The following is a 19705-nucleotide window of genomic DNA, read 5'->3' on the forward strand; positions in this document are numbered from 1 at the left end:
TGGCTGAGACTGGAGAGTCTCTGGAGTCACTGGAGAGTGCGTTTCACTGCTGCACCAGGCTGAGTGAGCCTACATGCACGTGTGTGCGCATGTGTGCGTGTCGCTGTGGCTCCGGGCATGACGACAGGTGGGTGGCCTTGGGCCTCTGCTGGCTGGGCACACTCCATCCAAGAGAGGGCGGTGAGCGGCCTGGCCTCTCCCTACAAATGAAAAAGTCAAGTCCTACAATCTAATGGTTCTGTTTGCCGATGTTGTGAGTGGCTGTGTGAGCTTCCGCAGATTCCCAGACCGCTTTGTGCCTCAGCTCACTCGCCCATCTGGGAGATGGGATAAATCCGGTGATAAGGGTCGCTGGGAGGATTGCAGGTTCTTGAAGAATGGTTGCTGTTAATTTTCTCCACCCACCCTACTTACCTCCCCCACCTCTCCCAATACACAGACTTTCCCTGCCTCCGAGAGGTTTGGGACTAGCTGCTTGGCCAGCCTGGGCTGGGCCTCTAGACCCCAGGGAGCCGGGCCCAGGACAGGGTCCATCACTCAACACTAAGCTGCCCCCAGCTCTGCCTGCCACTCGCAGCTCCATCCATCACCTTTAATTTTATTTGAGCAGGAAATAGGTCCTGGTGGTGCCCGTTTATGAGCGAACACAGTTTTATTGCTTTCTCCACGAAGATATTGGCCACTGCATAGGCCCCCTGCCAGTCTCCACCCCCTCCCTGACTCACCAGGCTAATTCACTCCCTTTTCTGACACTCAGGATCACTGACTCTCCCCTCCCTGAGTTAGGGACTTGTAGGGAGACCCACCGTGGGCTCCCACAGCATAATTGCGGTCTCTGGCTTGTCCTGGTGGTCCCCTTGGCAGAGGCTGGCACCAGGGACTTCCCTAACACCCACCCAGGGATTGTGAAAGCAGAAGGGGGCAGTACTGGAGCATTCTTGGGCTGATCAAGGGGAACAGCCTGTGGAGAAACTTCACAGTGTGAGTTAGTGGGGCGGTGGGCAGCAAGAAGGACAGGGCTGTCGCAGGCAGGGTCCTGGAGGAAAACATACTCAGCTGGGGATTTGAGAAGAATTTAACAGAGGGGTCACTTACAGGGGGCGGGGCAGGGTTAAGGGGCCAGTGAGGTGTATAAAGCACCAAGGACTTTTAAGAGGCAGAAGCTTTAGCATTCCTAGATCTGAGTGGAGTGGGAATGGGGAGGCCACCCAGCAGGGCCGTGGCCACACAGGGGGCCCTCCTACCTTTTACTTGTGCCTCCCATTGGCCAAACTCATAGAGGGCAGGGAGCCCAAGTGATGCTGTCCCCGGGGAGTGCAGAACAGGGCAAAGGAATGTGCGACTAGAGAAAGGATTAAAACAATTACCAGACACTCGGGTCAGGCCTATGTCAAGAGATAGGGGTACTAATGAGACCTCAGGAGTGTGTGTGGGTGTGCTGCAGAGAAGAGGTGACACCTCTCCATGGGGCTGAAGAGGTCAGCTCTGGGGAGGAGGACTGACTCCTCACCACAGGGCTGAAGAGGTCAGCTCATCGGCTCAGGAAGTGGTGCTGAGGGAGGTCAGAGCCACCTCTTTTGCCTGGGGTGTGGCATCAGGAAGGCTTCCAGAGAGAGGTGACATCAGAGCCAGGCCTGAAACAAAAGGGAGTTGGAGAAGGGGGGAGAAGGGGAGAGGAGGACCCTCCAGGAAGAGAGGACATCCAGGCATCACCTTGTAGATGGGGCCAGGCCTCAGGCCTCAGAACCACACGATGTCCTAGGGACAGGATGCCCTCAGACATCCTCAAATTCTGAGCCCTCTAATTCAGAATTTGGGACTCCAGAGGGCAGAAGCAGATGAGTCAAGGAAGGAACATGTTCGAACGAGATGCCTGGTGTCAGTAAGACTTTGTAAACCAGAAGGCTTGAGTGGCTTCTGAGAGCGTGTTGCCGCCTGAGGGTCATCCAACAGCCTCATTTACCCACAAACAGCTGATCTGCTTGTTACAAATCATTCTGGTCTCATTAGCTGCACCCCCTCCTGATCTGTACCTGTTTGTTAGTTTAGTTCTCATTACATGAGAGTCATAAAATGCTTTTAAAATGGCCTATAACTCACAATTCTCGGAAACTCTGACAGGTGCCTCCTTTGAGTAATGGAGCCCAGGAGCTTTCATGGCAGGCCAGCGTTGCCACAGAGAGACCGAGGCCAGAGCTTGGCCCTGGAGTTGTGGCCGAGGTGGTGTCCTGAGTTCCAGCCCCATCCTCAGTGGGGGAGTGCCTTTTTTGAGAAATTGGGGTGAAGGCATCAGCAGGGCTTTCAATGTGACCATGTCATGAAGGCCTACTATGCACCAGGCACTTCTCGTGCTTTATCTCCTAATCCTCACACCACAGACCTGAGAAGCCATTATGGTTCCCATTTCACAGATGAGAAAACTGAGACCTGGGGAGGTGTGCCCCAGGCTGCATAGCTGCTTGAGGGCAGAACCATGATTTGATCTTGGGTCTGTGTAGTTCTCCTGGGTCATGATTGATGCACTACCCCTGCTGTCTCCCACCCCAAGCTGATGCCTTCAGTTCTAGCCTTGCCTTTGACCCTCACTCCACCACGATGGGATGGGGCTGTGACTACTGTCTCTGAATCGTAGCTTCCCCGTCTGTCAGATGGGGCCCAGTAGTCCTTGCTGGCCGCTGTTGTTGCTAAGGGTGCAAGAACTAATGGATTCATGAGCAGCTCTCCGCAGCCCTGAGAGCCTGCATCCACGTGGAAGGGCGGCTGTTAGCTTGATTACAGACGCCGCTGCAGTTTCCGGGAGGGGAAGTGTTTAATTGGGGGTTTTATTTCCAGCACCAGGGTCTGACTTAATGAAATATCCTTGGGCCTCCTGGCATGTGGCCGGCTGCCTCCTGGTGTTGACAAGACCAGAGCCAATCCCCTGGCTGTGATTTACCAGCAGTTCCTGGGCCAGATAAAGCTGGGCTGATAAGCAGGGCTGTGCCTGGACCCTCCCTACCTCCAGCCAAGATGGGCATCTGGGGACCATAGGCCTGGCCAAGAATGAGCCTGGCTTTTAATACTGGCTGCTAATGAGGGATAATTGACAGACACACTTTCATAGGTTCCCCGAGCTTCTCAGGGACGCAGTGATCTCTTGATACTGTGCCAGTGACACATCTGTGCATTTACCACCTCCCCATCTTCTCTGTTGGCCCTCAACAGAAGGCCCAGGAATAGTGCAGGCTGCTGGGGATCCACACTGGTAAGAGGATCTACTGGGAGGATGCTGAATGTTAGCAAACCCAAGCCCTGAAGGGCAGAAGAGAAATGGCACATGGCCATTGTTGACTGTTAGCAGTGAATTTGGCTGCTAACTTTTGACCTCTGAAGGCAAAGAGCTAGGTGTTTGAATCCTGCCTCTGCTACTTGCTGGCTGGGTGAGCTTAGGCAAGTCACTTGGACACTAAGAGGCTCAGTTTCTTCATCCATAAAATGGGATTAACATGCCTACCTTGTAACTTGGTCGTGATGTTCAAAGGCGTCAAGCGTACAGCAGGTGTTTGAAAACCAATACTGTGTGTAGCTTGTAGAGAGGTTGTATAAGATGCATGTAGGGAGGGAACCAGCAATTGTGGGTGCATCTAGCTGTGGTATTATTGGGGTATTATTGGGGTCACACTGCTGTGGGCTAAGTCCTGGGTAAATGGGCGGTTCGGTGGTTTGTGCCCCATTACCATGTCCTCTCCCTTCCCTTGGTCCCTCTGCCTTCTCTTCCTCCTTCCTTGCTGTCATCAAAATGGGCTGCCATTGAAGGCCCTGACATCAGTCTCACTCCCTCTGGGGTCAGCCCAGATCCCCATCAGTGCTCTGAAGACTGGTTTGGCCTTCTATCAGAAGACTCGACCCCTGGTGAAGAATTCCAGGCATCTGTGCAACAGATAAGAGGGGCACTCAGGGCTCGAGAAGAGCTAAAATCTGCTAAAATCAGACCACATGCCTCCCCTCCTCTGCCTTTGCCTTTGCCTTTGCCTGATTTTGTTCATAAATGCATTTGAGGGGTATTGGGACTCAGGCTCTTTTCGCTGCCAGAAGTCCTGTCACTAGATTTTTAGGTTTTTGTTTCTCTTCCAGGTGAAGTCTCTTAAAATGTTCTTCTAGAAGCATTGATACTGCGAGGTGATTTACTCTATCACAAGATGTTTCGGTCTCCTGAAGAGGGCCTTGGTTCAGGTTTTATGAAAGAGGGGGAGAAAGGAGAGGAGTGAACAGGGACGCTGCACTGGGTAACTGGGGGTTGGGGGTCTGGAAGGAAAAGGGTCTGAGCGATAGGCCCTGCAGGTACCTGATACATAAGAACAGTGGGTAGACTGACAGTTTGTGAAAGGTAAAACAGATCCCTGGCCTAGATGGCTGCGTCCCTGCTGGGCCCTTTCAGGGCAGGCCCTGGGGTTTGCCTCACTCCCATCATGCATACATTTTTGTTTTTGTTTTTGTTTTAATTAATTTGTTTATTTAAATTTGAGTTAGTTAACATGCAGTATAGTCTTGGTTTCAGGAGTAGAACCCAGTGATTCATCACTTACATACATCACCCAGTGCTCCTCCCAACAAGTACCCTCCTTAATGCCCATCACCCATTTAGCCCAACCCCCCCCCCCCACCTCCCCTCCAGCAACCCTCAGTTTGTTCTCTTTGTTTAAGAGTCTCTTAAGGTTTGCCTCCCTCTGCTTTTACCCTCATGTACACATGTTAATGAGCCTCTTCCCACACACAGTTCTTACTGCTACTCCTCCACCTGGAAACTTGTGACCAGGGCCTCCAATGCTTCCCATCCTTCCTCCCTCCCTCCCTCCCACTGCACCTTCATCCCATGACTGGTCTTTAAAATCTTTTAGTCCTTTAGAATTTTTAAATCTTTTACATTTTGTCCTGGCTCCAGTTTCCCTCCTTAATCTTCCTGTGCTAACCCTAACCTCGTTTTTGTCCCCAGGTTCCTGGCTCTGGGGTCAGACTTACATTCTCCTCCGGGAAGGCAATGAGGCATTTCCTCCCAGGCACAAGTAAACCCCTTATTCCCTTTCATGACCTCACAGGGAACCAGGGACCACAAGCCACCCACCTCCCTGGGTAGGGGGCCAGCAGGGCAGGTCAGACTTGATGTGTGTGAATGAGCACAGACAGCGTCCCACCCCAGCTCTGTTGGGCCTGTGTTTGATCTCTCTCGGTTTGCATTTATGTTATTACTTTCTGAGGACTGTTTTTTTCCTGTGAGAGTCTTGATTCCCTGGAGCCAGGAACTGTGCTTCCTCCTTCAGAATGAAAGCTCTCTGAGGACAGGGGCTGGATCTCTCCCTCCTCTCAGACTGGGAGGTCTCCGAGGGCAGTCTCTGTCCCCAGCATCTCACTAGGGGCTACTCGAAGGGAGGAGCTGGGTTTTCCGTCTTTGAATGGAGAGTCTCCAAGGGCTGTGCCTCTACCATTGACATTGGATTTCTTTTAGATCAGGCTGTCTTTGAGCATAAGACTCTGTCATTTCCATCAGATTAGGACTTCCTAAAGGCACGACTGTGTCTTCCCCTCAGATTGGGGCTCCCTGAGAGCAGAGCTGTGTCTCCCCTCAGATTTGGGCTCCGTGAGGCAGGGCTATGTCTTCCTCACTCAGACTGGGGCTCCCTGAGGGCAGGACTGTGTCTCCCCTGTCAGAATGGGGCTCCCCGAGGGCAGGGCTGTGTCTCCCCCACTCAGACTGGAGCTCCCTAGGGTAGGACTGTGTCTCCCCCTCAGACAGGCTCCCGGAGGCAGTGCTGTGCCTCTTTCTTCCTCTCAGGAGCTCTGAGCCCATCTGTTCCCAGGATCTGCTCTGTCTATGAAGTGTTGGAGGAAGGCAGGGGCTAGTCCTGAAAATTCGAAGTCACAGTGGGTGGCTATGGAGCTGTTGAAGGCCACTGGTGTTCAGCACCAGACCTTGTCAGCAGTGTGATTTGAGGCTGGAGGCAGGACATGGGAATGGGCTAGAATTATCTCAAAAACATGGCTTCATCAAACTCTATCCCAGGGTGGCCAGGAGGAAAGGCTGAAGGTGGTGCTGGGTGGCCCTTAGCGACTGCCTTTCCTGTCCCTGGGCCAAATGGGCACATGGCAAGAGAGGAAGGCCTGAATGTGTGTGTGTGTGTGTGTGTGTGTGTGTGTGTGTGTGTGTGTCTCAGAGGTGTTGCCAACTCCAAGAGGTCAGTCCTGGGGGAGCAGGGGGGCCCCCAGGGCAGGGAGGAATGAGGGCTCTGTGGTGTTGGGCTCAGCTCCCACGTCTCTCTGCCCCAGTGCTGCAGGGCCACGTGTACCGGTTCTGCACAGCCGAGGGCCTGTGGCTGCGCCAGGACAACTCCAGCCTGCCCTGGAGGAACCTGTCTGAGTGCGAGGAGTCCAAGCGAGGGGAGAGAGTGAGTTGCAGATGGGGGCTCCGAGTCAGTGAGGGGTAACGGGGTCCCAGCCGCACTGGAGCAGGGCCCCTGGGCATCTGATGGGCTGGCCTGTGGCAATCTTGTCTATCCCCCTGCTTCTGGGGGCTTTGCACACCATGCTTGCTGGGCAGAGGCCATGTGTGTTCACCCCACTGGCCTTGGGACGAGGCCCTGGAAGTCCAAGGACCATTGCCATAGGTTATTTTCTTTCTTAGTTCTGAAGTCCCTGGTGCAGCCTGACCTGGGGCCCCGCCTCTCCCTGTCCCATGGGAAAGACAGATGTGGGAGAGGAGGGCGTGGGCTGCCTCACGTGCACTGTATCCCTCGTGTGCACACAGAGCTCCCCAGAGGAGCAGCTCCTGTCCTTTTCCATCATCTACACGGTGGGCTACACACTCTCCTTCTCCGCTCTGGTCATCGCCTCGGCCATCCTCCTGAGCTTCAGGTAAGGGGCCTGGGGGCCCGGAGGGGCTGTTTCATTCCAGCTCCCTGCACTGTCCCCAGTGGATGAGGGAGCACCAAACTAAAGTGACAGTGCTGCAGGTTCTTCTCTTAGGAGATCTCCGGAGAGCCTGTCCACTGAATACGAGGCTGAAAACACGGGATATGGCCCCGTTTGCCATATCTCTACTCTGTAAGAGCCTACATAGAATACTGCAAAAGAGAAAAAAACAAACACCACACAAACACACAAAGCACATATCCCCAGACCTTCATAGTGGGTGGTAGGATTAGGGGACATCCCCTTCAGCTGAGCATGTGAAGCTTGAATCATCAGGAATTCAGTTTGATTTTAGGTAAGAGCTCAGGGGTTTAGAGATTCTGCCCTCTTTGGAGCTTATCAGCCCCCTGGAAAAGGTCTTCCTTAAGTCTAACCTCCATGAGCCATTCCTTCCAGAGGACCATGTTCTTTCCACTCCCTCTGCACTTGGTGGAGGGTAAGCCAGGGGGGCTGGGTTCAAGGTCAGGAGCAATTCTGAGTGCAGGGACCTCAGGATACCAGCCCCACAGAAACAGGACAAGCCTCATTCCTCCTGTCGCCTCCATGGCACCTGGCACAGTCAGTGCTGGGCACAGTCAGTGTTTGATAGATGCATTCACTTGGTGAATATTCTCCCCTTTTATTATGAAGTATTTCAGAGATATTAAAATACAGTGGCTGATACTGATCACTGGCACACCCCATGCCGAGCCCGAGAGCTAACACCTACCACACAGTCAACACAGGCATGCCGCCCTGGGTAGCCCACCCTGCCACTGCCCTCCACCCCCACAACCAGAGGAAAGCCCTGAAGGGGCTACTTATAATCCCCAGGCATCTCTATACTTTTTCCACATTTATAGTATCTGTACAAATAGATAGCTGTGGACTTTGCGTATTTTAATGGTATGTTGTATATACTCTTGCAATGTTATTCTTGGCCTGCAATGTTTTTGTGAGATTCATTTATGTTAATGCAGGTAGTTCTGTTTTATATTAACCGTCACTCCAGACTCTATTGTATAATATATTACAATTTATTTTTATCACTTTAATGGATATTTGAGGTGTTTCCTTTTTTTTTTCTTCTCTGAATTACAAACCTTGCTACAAGGCAAATTCTTACTTATGACCCCTTGTGCATTTCTTCAGGGGCATGTACCTCTGAGTAGAATTGCCTGGTCTGAATGCCATGTGCTTTTGAAAATTTATTAGGGGTGTCTGGGTGGCTCAGTCGGTTAAGTGTCTGACTTCGGCTCAGGTCATGATCTCGTGGTTAGTGGGTTCAAGCCCCGCATTGGGCCCTGTGCTGACAGCTCAGAGCCTGGAGCCTGCTTTGGATTCTGTGTCTCCTTCTCTCTCTGCCCTTCTCCTGCTCATGCTCTGTCTCTCTCTCTCTCAAAAATAAATAAGCGTTTTTTTTTAAATGTTACAAAAAAAAAAAAAGGAAACTTATTAGGTGAAGTTACTCTCCAAAGTGGTCATACCAGTTTGCCCTCTTACCAGTAATAAATGGGAGCTCCCTTTACTTAACATCCTCACTAATATTTAGTATTTTCACCTGTTACTAATCTGAAGGGTATGAGATATGTCATGATTTTAATTTGCATATCCCTGATTCCTAGAGAGATCAAGCATTTTTGTGTTTCATTTTATGAATTGCTTATTCCTATCCTTTGCTTACTTTTTAATTGGCTTATTTGGCTTTTTCTTTTTTCTTTGGCCATTCATTATATATCCTGGATCCTAAGTTAGGATGTATCCTCTTTTAGTCTGTGGTTGATTTTTTCACTCACGTTATAGTGCCTTTTATGCATGGAAGTCCTTAATTTTAATGAAATGAAATATATCAGTGTATCCATTTTTATTAAAGATTATCACTAAATGTTATCAATTGATAAAGATTAATTTTGCCAGTTGATAAAAAAAACTACCAATTTTTTTCCAAAGACCAAACTCCTTTATGATCTTGTTTAAGGAATCTTTTCTTGGTGCCTGGGTGGCTCAATTGGTTTGACTCTTAATTTGGGCTCAGATCATGATCCCAGAGTCATGGGATCAAGCCCCATGTCAGGCTCTATTTATGATTCTCTCTCTCTCTTATGGTTCTTTAATCCACCTGTAATTAATTTTTGTCTATGGTGAAAATAAGAGATTTAATTTTATTTTTCATATATATATATATATATAATATATATATACACACACATATATATATGTGTATATATATATGTATATATATATACACACATATACACATATATATATAATTGGTCCAGTACCATTTAGTAACAGCTCATCCTTTCCCCCTTGGGTTTGTAGTGCTTACTCTTCCATGCATCAAGAGTTATCTTTGCCTGGGTTGTCAGCTCTGAGCTCTCAGCACAGAACCTGATGCGGGGCTTGAACCCACAAACTGTGAGATCATGACCTGAGCCAAAGTCAGATAATTAACTGACTGAGCCACCAGGTGCCCTGTCTACTTTGTGGGTCTTTAGGAGGGTCCAGACTATGCTTGACCCTTGGTTCTTTGTACGTTTTGAGAGTTCCAGGAAAACAAAAAATCAACACTGTTGAAATTTTTATTATAGCTATTTTTTATTTATCAGTTAATGTGGAGAGAATTGACACCTTCAAAATAGTGAGTCTATCCATGAATGTGTAATTTTAAGTCTTGTCTAACTATTTTAAGCAAATGTTATTGTATCCTCTATAGAGATCTTGCCCATCTTCTGTTAGACTTATTTCTATGTAGCCAATTAAAAAACTATATATGAATCTTTAAAATTTACTTTTTATTTGTTTATTGCTGATATATATAAACACACATCAGCAGCCATGTTGAATGAAATCTATCAGTTCTAATAATATGTGTGTAGATGATCTCAGATTCTCTATGAAGATACTCTACTATCTACAAATAATGAAAATTTTGTTCCTTTATCTCCAATTCGTATGGATTATTCCCCCTTGCCTTCTTACAGTGGCCAGGATCTATATTACAATGGTGAATAGATGTGATGATAGCTTTGTCAGGCTAGATAATCCTTATTTTCCTGATTTTGAAGGAAATGCTTATAAAATTTCTCAGTTAAGAATGATGTTTGTTCCGGGTTTGGGTAGATAGCCCTTATCAGGTTAAAAAACGCCCTTGTATTTGCAGTTTGCTCTGTGTTTTTACATGAAAGGATATTGAAATTGTGTCTAATAGTGTTTGAATTCCTACTACGTGCTTAGCCCTAGTCTGCCCCTGAAGCATGTGAGATGTGGGTCCTGTCCTCAAGAAGCAAACCAAAGTCTCCATTGGGGAAGGTGGTCTTCACACATAAATCACTTGGATTATACATGACTTTGTAGAGAAGAAGATGCTGTAGAGAGGAAGATAGTGTGGATGAGGGTGGGTGGTGGCAGTGACCACACACCTGAAGGCTCCATGGAGAGGCAGGACTTATATTGGATCCAAGAATTTTCAAGGATACGAGGAAGAGGGGCATTTTCAGAGGAAGAAAAGACAGAGGCTCAGTCCCAGATGCAGAAACATGCCTGCGGTGTATGTTAGCCTGAACTGGAGGGTTGTGGAGCAGAACTGCTAGCCACCTTGCTAGGAAAGAGCCCTGTTTTCTCCCACAGACACCTGCACTGCACCCGGAATTACATCCACCTGAACCTGTTTGCATCCTTCATCCTCCGAGCGCTGTCCGTCTTCATCAGGGACGCGGTCCTCAAGTGGATGTACAGCACAGCCCCCCAGCAGCACCAATGGGATGGGCTCCTCTCCTACCAGGTGTGTGATGTGTTCAGGAGGGCCTGGGGAGGGATGGACAGTCAGTGAAGGCAAGCCTCCCCAACCCCACCTAGGCCTGGCACAAAGAAAGGCAAGAACAGCCACACCTGGTCCTTAGGGAGTCCCCAGTCAGATGGGAGAGGCAGTCCACTCTGGGGAGCCCCCAGTCTAAAGATGTAGACACCCTCCCTGCGCTTAAGAAGTTCTGTCTGACACAGGAAATGGTCTTTGGAAACAGACCCAGGCTTGAATCCCAGCTCTGCTACTTACTAGCTGTATAGTTTTGGGACAAGTCTTTTAACTTCTCTGAGCCTCAGTTTCCTCACCTCTATGGGGATAATATTAGCTTCTTCTACTCAGGGTAGTGATTCAGTGAGCTAAAGCAGGTCAACTTCTTGGCCTTGGCCCTGGCAAAACGGTGTTAGGGCTTCTCATCCAGTATTTGCATCTGGGGCAGGACGGGGAGGGGGATCAAGAGAGGCAGGAGGCAGAGCTATGTCCCCTGGGGACCCTTCCTCTGCCCCCAGGATTCTCTGGGCTGCCGCCTGGTGTTCCTGCTCATGCAGTACTGCGTGGCGGCCAATTACTACTGGCTCCTGGTGGAGGGCGTGTACCTGTACACGCTGCTGGCCTTCTCAGTCTTCTCCGAGCAGCGCATCTTCAGGCTCTATCTGAGCATAGGCTGGGGTAAGGTCGACTATCATTCATCTTATGTGTTCTTCCACCCCAATCCATGGCATGGGAGGCGGGGGACCCTGACCTCTCTTGGGACTACTGCCCTCAGGCTGCCCCCAGGAAGCCCTCTTGGTGCTCAGAACACACTGCTGGGCCAAGGGCAGGGCCCACTGGATAACTCTGTCCTGGGCACGGGACTCACTGCAGAGGGCTATGGTTACCCTCCCGTCTCTGCATCACCTGCCCCACCTAATGGAAACACAGGCCTCCCCCCTATCTGGCCAGATACACCACATACACACCATGGGCAGCCATGCACTGTCCTCAAATACCTCTACTGCTAAGACCCCTGGGGATGGAGTCCCATACCCAGTCCTTGGTACCCAGGCCCTGAGGGAAGTGGAGAGTCCTGGGCTTCAGGGTAAGGGGTCAGGAGGTGAGGGCTGAGGGGCTGTGGCTCTGTCAGCTGATGATGAAGAGGAGGGCTTAGAGGAGAGCCGGGCAGGGCAGGGCTGGCAGCCAGAAGCCAGCTGAGGAAAGGGTGGACCGCGGATGTGCCTGGAGCCCAGCTGGAAATGTTCTAGCCAAAAAAGTTTGCCGAGAACTATCGTGTCTTTTTTTTTGCTGGAACATTTCTGGTTGTGCTTCTGCCTCTCGCCGCGTGCGATTCTGATGAGAACAGGGGCTGAGAAGCCCACCAGCAGCTCCCCAACCCCCACCCCACTACAGGGAAAACACAGGCAACAGCGCTTACTCTGGAGAGGCCCGCGGGAGCCCCCACCCCCACCCCTGGATGGAGCCAGAGAATGGGCCTTGCCCTCTGGCCCTTCCTAATCTGCCAGTGTCCCTGCCCACGCCACAGGAGCCTGCCTTCCACCTCAAGCTTGCCGTTCATTCATTCACCACTGTCATTCCTTCCTTCGCCTGCCTCAGGTTACTTTGACCACTGGGGACCTCCCGCCTCAGTCACAGCCACGTGTGATGTCCCCCTCCCATACTGGCTCCTGCCTCTGAGCCTTTGCAAGGCTGTCCTCGGTCCAGCCCGCCTCCTCAGGAAGCCTCCACAAGTTGTCTGGCCCCCTGGCTGTGCGCTTTCTCTGGCCCTCTCAGCCTCCCTGCCCCTGTCCTCACCCTGAATTCCCTTTTACTGGTGTCCCTCCGCCACCTGGCTCTTTGTGGCCCTGTTGTAGAAGAGTACCTCTAAAGAGGGTGATCAGTGTCTTGAAGGCACCCAAGGCCAGAGAGGGCAGGGCTTTGCAGGCAGAGCAAGCACTGGAACCAGGCCTCCTGACTCCCAGGCCCTGGGCTGCTGCCTGTCATGGAAAGTTCTCTGTCCTGCATTGCCTCTTTGGTCCCTTAATAGACAAGGTGAGCGAGCTCAGGCCTCTGGGCAGGTGGGTCTCTCCTCTGTGTACAACTCCCTGCTCCCACCCTTCCCCCACCTCCCCACGGGCCCATCCTTCCCTGCTCTTCCACCCCTCCGAGGGTAGGGCAGTCACCCAGGCAGTGGGCAGCTGGAGAGCCCTGCAGCTAATGGAGGGTGGGGCGGTGTTAGGTCATTGAGGGGGCTCTGGGGAGGCTGTCCTTAAGGTGGGGGACTATGTCTGTCCATTCTGGGAAATAGCGTCAACACTGTTAGTGCCTGTCTCCATGGTGACCCTCTGAGGGCAGGAACAATCAGAGGGGACCTTGTGCTGTGTGCAGAGGAGCGGGGGTGGTTGCTGGAGGGTTGGTGGGGACACATGGCATCCTGGAGGTTTCTGAGTGGGAAATGGAAGAGGGGGAAGGGGAGCTCATCCTTTCCCACCACCTCATGCTGCAGCTCAGGGCTCAGAGTCTGAGGGGCACCTGGGTGGGACCTGGGGGACCTTCCTTCCCAATGAGAACACCCTTATCTTGAGGAATTGGGATGGGGAGGTGCAGAGAGAGAAGGACAAAGACAGAGGACAGAGAGAAAGCTTTCCAAAGAGCTCTTCTGTGGGGCCAGGAGACCTAGCCCAGTTTGGGATGCTTGGAAACAACTTTTAGCTTCACATGCAAGCAGAAGAATTAAAATTACAACTCTGACACAGCTGGGGAGTCCCAAAAGACGTCAGCTCCTGCTGCCATCCATGGGCAGCTGGTGCCCCATTACCCACCACAGGGAGGCTGCAAGGGAGGGAGGCAAGTGATGGACGAGGGAGTCATTGCTTCTTGGGGCCAGTTCTGTGTTTCTTAATGTGAAATTTTTCTCCAGCTTGTCTTGTTGATTTTCTAAATGGGAGAAAGATGCAGCCAGCAGGGAATGAGGGGGTGTGTAATGGTTGCATGTGGCAGAAAAGGCCTTGTTAAGGAGAGGCTGGTAAATGAGTGAAGTTCACCAGGTCTTGCTGACGCCATGAGTGAGCTCCCCAATTCTGAGTGGGATCTCAGAGAAAAAGGACAAGAGGTGGCTGGGAATGCCCAGGAAGGAGGTTTCCACATGTGTGTGTGGCTCAGGGAATTGGCATGTTCTTGCCAGGAGAGTTTCCCTTCCCAGTGGATCCACCCATCATTCCTTCCTTCCATGCTGTCTGAGCATCTTCATTGTGGCAGGCTCCGTGCTATATTCTGAGGCCTTTGGAAGCCACCCATCCCTTGTCCAGTCTCATGAAGGCCTGTTACTAAAGCATCGTGGATGCTCAGAGGTCTGGTTTGTGTAAAAACAAATGGCCAAGGAGGAAGGTACCTGATGAAGAATGCTGACCAGCTGTGAGTTTCTTGGCTTCCTCCCTGTCTTCACTGTCATGCACAGTAGCTCCTGGCAGATGAACTGCTTGGGAATGGCTATTGAGGACATGGATCGTGATGACGGGAAGGACTGTCAATGGGGCTCTGCCCTGGCAATGTGTTCTGGGGAGAGACCCCCTAAAGCTACACATGCCTGTGCATGGCCCTGCCCACCACACACTCACATCTGTGTCCACACCTTAACACACACACTCTCACCTATACCCGACGCCCACATCTCCAACCCCGGGAGGGGCACCCACAGAGACAGGCATGGAGAGCTGGTGCAGAAAGCCACCAAAGGTGGTTGGCATGGGCCTGGGTTGGCAGCCTTGCTCTCTAGTCCCACCTGAACCCTCCAGAGCTCCTCATTCATCTCCATCTGTCGTGAGGACGGACAGTCCATTTGAATTCAGCAAACATATTGAGCCCTCAGGCTGAGCCGAGCCCTGAGGCTCTGAGAATGAGTGATGCTGTACCCTCAAGGAACTGGGAACCAGCTGGATTCGTTAGCTCCTGGTGCAGAGCAGATGACCCCACAACTTCACCGCTTAAAGCAGCAATTTCCTATTGCAGTTTCTATGGGCAGGAATCTGGTTTAACTTAGCTGCGTGCCTCTGGCTCAAGGTCTCTAACAGAGATGCAGACACGCTGTTGGCTGGGGCTGCTGTCATAGCAAGTCTTCAGTGGAGTCGGAGAATCCCTTGCAAACTCACAAGGTTGTTGGCAGGAAGTGCAGGTCCTTGCTACCTGTGGGCTGGGGGCCTCCATTCCTTGCCACAGGGGCCTCCACTGGCTGGGTGAGTGCCCTCATGACATGGCAACCAGCGTCCCCCAGAGCAAGTGATCAGACTGAGAGAGAGCCCAAGACAAGCCTTTTTTAACCTTTTAACAGTCTTTTATAACCTGATCTCAGAAGTGACCTGCCATCGCTTCTGAGTACATTCTTGGTCACACAGACCAATCCCGATACAGCACAGCCTGTATGGTGGTGTAGATACCAGGAGGTGAGGGTCGCTGGGAAACTTCCTAGAGGCTGCCTGCCACACCACTTGAGTCTCAGTCAAGTGGAAAGTGTTACATTGGAGCTGTTGTTACCGTGGGCCACTGTGCCATTGGTTGGGCTGTTGGCATCAAGGATGGGGCCCCTGTCTGTACTCCAGGCTTCTGCCCAGCCACTTGTAGTGCATGCGGGTAGAGAACAGGTAGCTGGAGGGGCTTCTGGAGCCTGAAGGAGTTGACTGATATGGGCACGTGGGCAGCAGCAGGAGGAGAAGGGCATCAGTGGGTTGGCCTGCTCCACCTCATCTAGAATGTTCTTCCCACTCCATGGCCTTGTCCTCTGTTACTCTGGTGTCTGCATCCTCATGTCTCAGCCTGGACTTGGGGGCAAGCTCGCACAGTGTGCCTGGGATGGGGGGGGACTGGTTAGGACAGATACAGCCACCGTGTCTACGGACATACCACCCTGAACGTGCCCGATCTCGTCTTATCTCAGATACAGCCACAGTGTGGTGCGATCCTCTCTCTGAGGAAGACTCCAGGGAGTTGGGCAGGGATGGGGGGTGGGGGCACGGAGGTGTTCCTGCCGCCTCCACTCCCCCAGGCTCCCAGACCCTCCAAGTTCCAAACCTGCTAGAAAGTGGTTTTGGAGTCAGGTGAGGGAAAGGGCTGGAGGCGGGAGAGGCCTGGGTAAATAGAGGCCTCTGGGTGTACATGGTGGTGGGTCAGGCCTGCCAGCCCTCTCCCCTCTCTCTTCCCCTCTCTCTTCTAGGTGTCCCCCTGCTGTTTGTTATCCCTTGGGGCATTGTCAAGTACCTCTATGAAGATGAAGGGTGAGTGTCCTGCTCCTGGGCATGGGTGTGCTGAGGTCCCCATCCTCAAACCCCCCTGGGATTCCCTGGCCCCTGGGGTACGTGGCTACCACCTGTTGGGTGGGAGGATAAACCGAGGGATCAGGAGCTTAATTTATGAATTTAGTTCCTTATCCCTTCCTTATCCCTTCCCGGGACTGGGTGATAACAAATGGTGCTGGGTCCATGGGGTATGCAATGACTTTTCTATAATAACTGTGAAATGTTCCTGCTATTTTGTGTATGATGCTAGGCATCATGACTGTTGGTTCACAAAGGGCTGTGTGTATCTCTCTGTGTGACCATGTATTTAGGAGTGTGTGTATGTGTGTGTGTGTGTGTGTGTGTGTGTGTGTGTGGCTTGAAGGACTCTGCATGAGTCTATGGGACTGGGTAGCTCCTTGTGGCAGCATTTATGTGGCTCTGTGAGGGTCACTTTGCATGGCCACATGTGTTTGTGTGCCCCTGTACCTGCACTGTGAGCTGGGGGCTCTGTGTGTCTAACTGGGTACTTGTGTATTTCTCTTCCTCTCCAGCTGCTGGACCAGGAACTCAAACATGAATTACTGGCTCATTATCCGGCTGCCCATTCTCTTTGCCATTGGAGTGAGTGATGGTGTGGGGGTGGGAGTGGCAGTTCTGGCTGGACAGGTGTTGCTGGGTGAAGGCCTGGAAACAGGGGGGTGTTTTGAGGGGGCCTCCAGCCACTCCCTCCCATCTGCCCTGCAGGTGAACTTCCTCATCTTTGTCCGGGTCATCTGCATTGTGGTGTCCAAACTGAAAGCCAATCTCATGTGCAAGACAGACATCAAGTGCAGGTGATGTACCTGAGCTGGCTTTCATGGGCGCCCTTCACCCTTGCTTCCAGAATAGAGATCCTGGGGCTCAGAGCTTGGAACATTGCGCGACCTTCTCCCACCTGGCCCAGGCCAGGACCCCAAGCCTTGCCCTTAGCCCTGGACCTGGGCATCTCCTGGGCTTCTGGGTGTCTTGACCTCTACTTCCTCCCCACCAGGCAGCCCATCCCAGTGTATTTGGGGTGGGAGAATGTCTGTCACTCAGGTGTGGGTTTGGGGCACAGAAAGGGGATACACGTCCATGGGAGAATTCCAGAATGATGTCTTCACCCCACCCCCAGACTTGCCAAGTCCACACTGACGCTCATCCCCCTGCTGGGAACCCATGAGGTCGTCTTTGCCTTTGTGATGGATGAACATGCACGGGGGACGCTGCGCTTCATCAAGCTGTTCACAGAGCTCTCCTTCACCTCCTTCCAGGTGACCTCACGGCTGGGGGTCCTCACTTGCTAAGTGTCAGAGTGGGAGTGGGGCAGAGACCAGCCTGCACCATGCAGATGGGCGCCCTGAGGCCTCGGGGGAAAGTGGGCCATGCCAAGAGGGCTATGGGTGGAGTAGAGCCAGGGCTAAATCAGTGTCTAGCACCCAGGCCAGTCTTCTCTATACGCACGTGGGACAAGAAGCCTTCCCAGATGTAACTGTGGGCATCCAGCCTGGCATCACAACTGCCATCTACCAGGCTGTTTGTTACTGGACACCAGGGGCTTTGCACACATCGTGCATTTAATCCTCATAGCATCCCAGGAGGTGGGCAGGATCATCCGATTTTACCAAGGAGGAAACTGATACTCAGAAATGTTGAAATAAGATTTTCCAGGTTATGTAGTTTCCAAAGTCAGAAACTCAACCTCCCCACTAGTATCAGATGATGCTGAGGGTGTATGAGTGTCACTGGGGGGTATAGATATATGAGAACCTGGTCTCAGCCCCTCAGGAGGCTTGTGGGAGGGCCACAAGCATGTAAACCCATGCATGTGCCCTTACACATATGTGCACACGCATGTAGATCACAGTTTGGGAATGCTGGGTCTGCTGAATGAACAGATGGAGCCATGGCAGGGGAAAATGGCCCACGATCAGAGGTGGTGTACTTTCTCGGGTCAGACTTCATCAAGGAGAGGGTAGCTGAAGAGCCTCTCAGTATCTGAGCAAGGAGGCTTCTTGTTCCTCCAGCAAGGAAAGGAGAAGGAACCCACCACTCCAGCTCTGGCTATGCCCAGTCTGAGGAGGTGGATATTGGGGCTGGGGCCCCAAGGAGCTTCAGGGTCTACCTACAGGGTGCCTCCCTCCTGCTTCCTCTCTGCTGATATGACTCTTGTTTCCAGGGGCTGATGGTGGCCATCTTGTACTGCTTTGTCAACAATGAGGTAAGCCTGAGAAGGGACGTGGGGACACTTGTGGGCTGCTACTGTTGGCTGTTCTAGAGTTGTCAGTGGTGGCTCCCATCAATCTTTTCAGCGGAAACCCCCTATCCATCCCACTGGGTGCTAGAGCTGAGAAGGCATCTTGTTCATGTATTGTTTTCTATGCATGGATATCTCCTCTCTCTCTCTCTCTCTCTCTCTCTCTCTCTCTCTCTCTCTCTCACACACACACACACACACGCACACACGCACACACACACACACACACACACACACACGTGGGCAGGCATACCCTAATGGATATGAACTTGGGGAAGACCCAGCCTTGTGTTAAGGGGGTCCTGAATGAACAGGCGATGGTGATTGTTACAAGTTGATTCAACAGCAGACATGCCCAAGTCACATCCTTAGGGCTTTAATACTATCTTATTTAATCGTCACTGCTTCCTCCCTCCCCACCCCACCCCCAGGAAAAAAATCTCTGCTAATCCCTATGGTTTTAATATTCCCACTTTTCACAATGAGATCATTGAAGATCAGAGTGAGTAGGAAACATGCCCCAGGTTTGGCCTAGAAGTGGTGGCAGAGATGGGATTCAAACGCATCCTAACAGAAAGAGGAAAGCGCCCACCCTGTGTGTGCAGGTGAGAGCCCCAGCCCGCCAATGGCCAAGGGGTGTGTTCTTCCTGTGGCTTTCAGGCTGTAGGGGTAGAAGAAGCAGGCTGTTGCTGAGTCCCACGTCCTCTCCTGCAGACCCTGCTGGACCATAGCCCTCCCCTGTCCGAGACAGTCAGCTCCTAGGCGGAGGGGGTGTCTGTGCCTGTGGTGCTGGGGAAGGCCCCTTCTGCTCAGGCACCCAGCTTTGTGCTGGAACAGAGTAGGAGCGATCCCCATCATCACTGGGTATCACAAATGCCACAGCACTGCACCCCATTCCTTCCAGAGGGGGAACAAATTATAGTTCTGGATGTGGCACCATAGGGGAAGTATTCACAAGAAGATTAACCCCAGCAGGGAAGAGGGGGTAGGAAACCCCCCACCTCAGAGTCTGGGGGACAAACTGAGGGCTCTGTTGACTCCATTCAGGCCCAGGTGAGGGTTTCTATCAGTGAGCTTTGGGCTCAGATGACCCATGAACCCTGCTCCTCAAAGACCCTGGCTCTCCTTGTGTGGCCTCTGTCACAGAGTCTGGTGTCCCAGAGTTCAGAGAGCTTAAGAGTCTGCATTAATGCATTAATTTACTTGTGCTGTGAGTGTGGAGGGCACAGGGTGGCTGTGGAGGGACCTTGGTATTTCAGGATGCTGTGAGATGATTCAAAGAGCAGGAAAGATGCGGGACATGGGCTTTGGAGTCGGGTCTCTGCTCCCATCCAGGCCCCATTGCTTAGTGAGCTGTGTGACTTTGGGCAAGTTTTGAAACCTGTTTCCTCTTCTGCGAAATGGCGGTCATGATGCTTAGAGCATGTGGAGCTCCAAAAGGGAGGGAAACACTTCCTGAATGTT

The 19705-nt window shown here is 51.8% G+C and overlaps 1 protein-coding gene across 2 annotated transcripts in view; it reads left to right on the top strand.

Moving 5' to 3' along the window:
• GLP1R (glucagon like peptide 1 receptor) overlaps window positions 1-19705 on the top strand; it is a 34025-nt gene that overhangs the window by 10734 nt on the left and 3586 nt on the right. Inside the window, exons 1-10 of one of the 2 annotated variants that reach the window (XM_047860186.1) lie at window positions 5000-5042; window positions 6301-6419; window positions 6779-6885; window positions 10552-10705; window positions 11233-11392; window positions 15903-15963; window positions 16518-16587; window positions 16711-16799; window positions 17120-17258; window positions 18164-18205. In XM_047860186.1, the coding sequence (XP_047716142.1) occupies window positions 5018-5042; window positions 6301-6419; window positions 6779-6885; window positions 10552-10705; window positions 11233-11392; window positions 15903-15963; window positions 16518-16587; window positions 16711-16799; window positions 17120-17258; window positions 18164-18205 (966 nt within the window). In that variant the 5' untranslated portion in view covers window positions 5000-5017. Of the gene's footprint in view, window positions 1-4999; window positions 5043-6300; window positions 6420-6778; window positions 6886-10551; window positions 10706-11232; window positions 11393-15902; window positions 15964-16517; window positions 16588-16710; window positions 16800-17119; window positions 17259-18163; window positions 18206-19705 lie in introns of those variants that run through there. The other variant, XM_047860185.1, reaches the window with a different exon arrangement.

Source organism: Prionailurus viverrinus, chromosome B2 (genome assembly GCF_022837055.1).
Source record: "Prionailurus viverrinus isolate Anna chromosome B2, UM_Priviv_1.0, whole genome shotgun sequence".
Taxonomy (NCBI): Eukaryota; Metazoa; Chordata; class Mammalia; order Carnivora; family Felidae; genus Prionailurus; species Prionailurus viverrinus.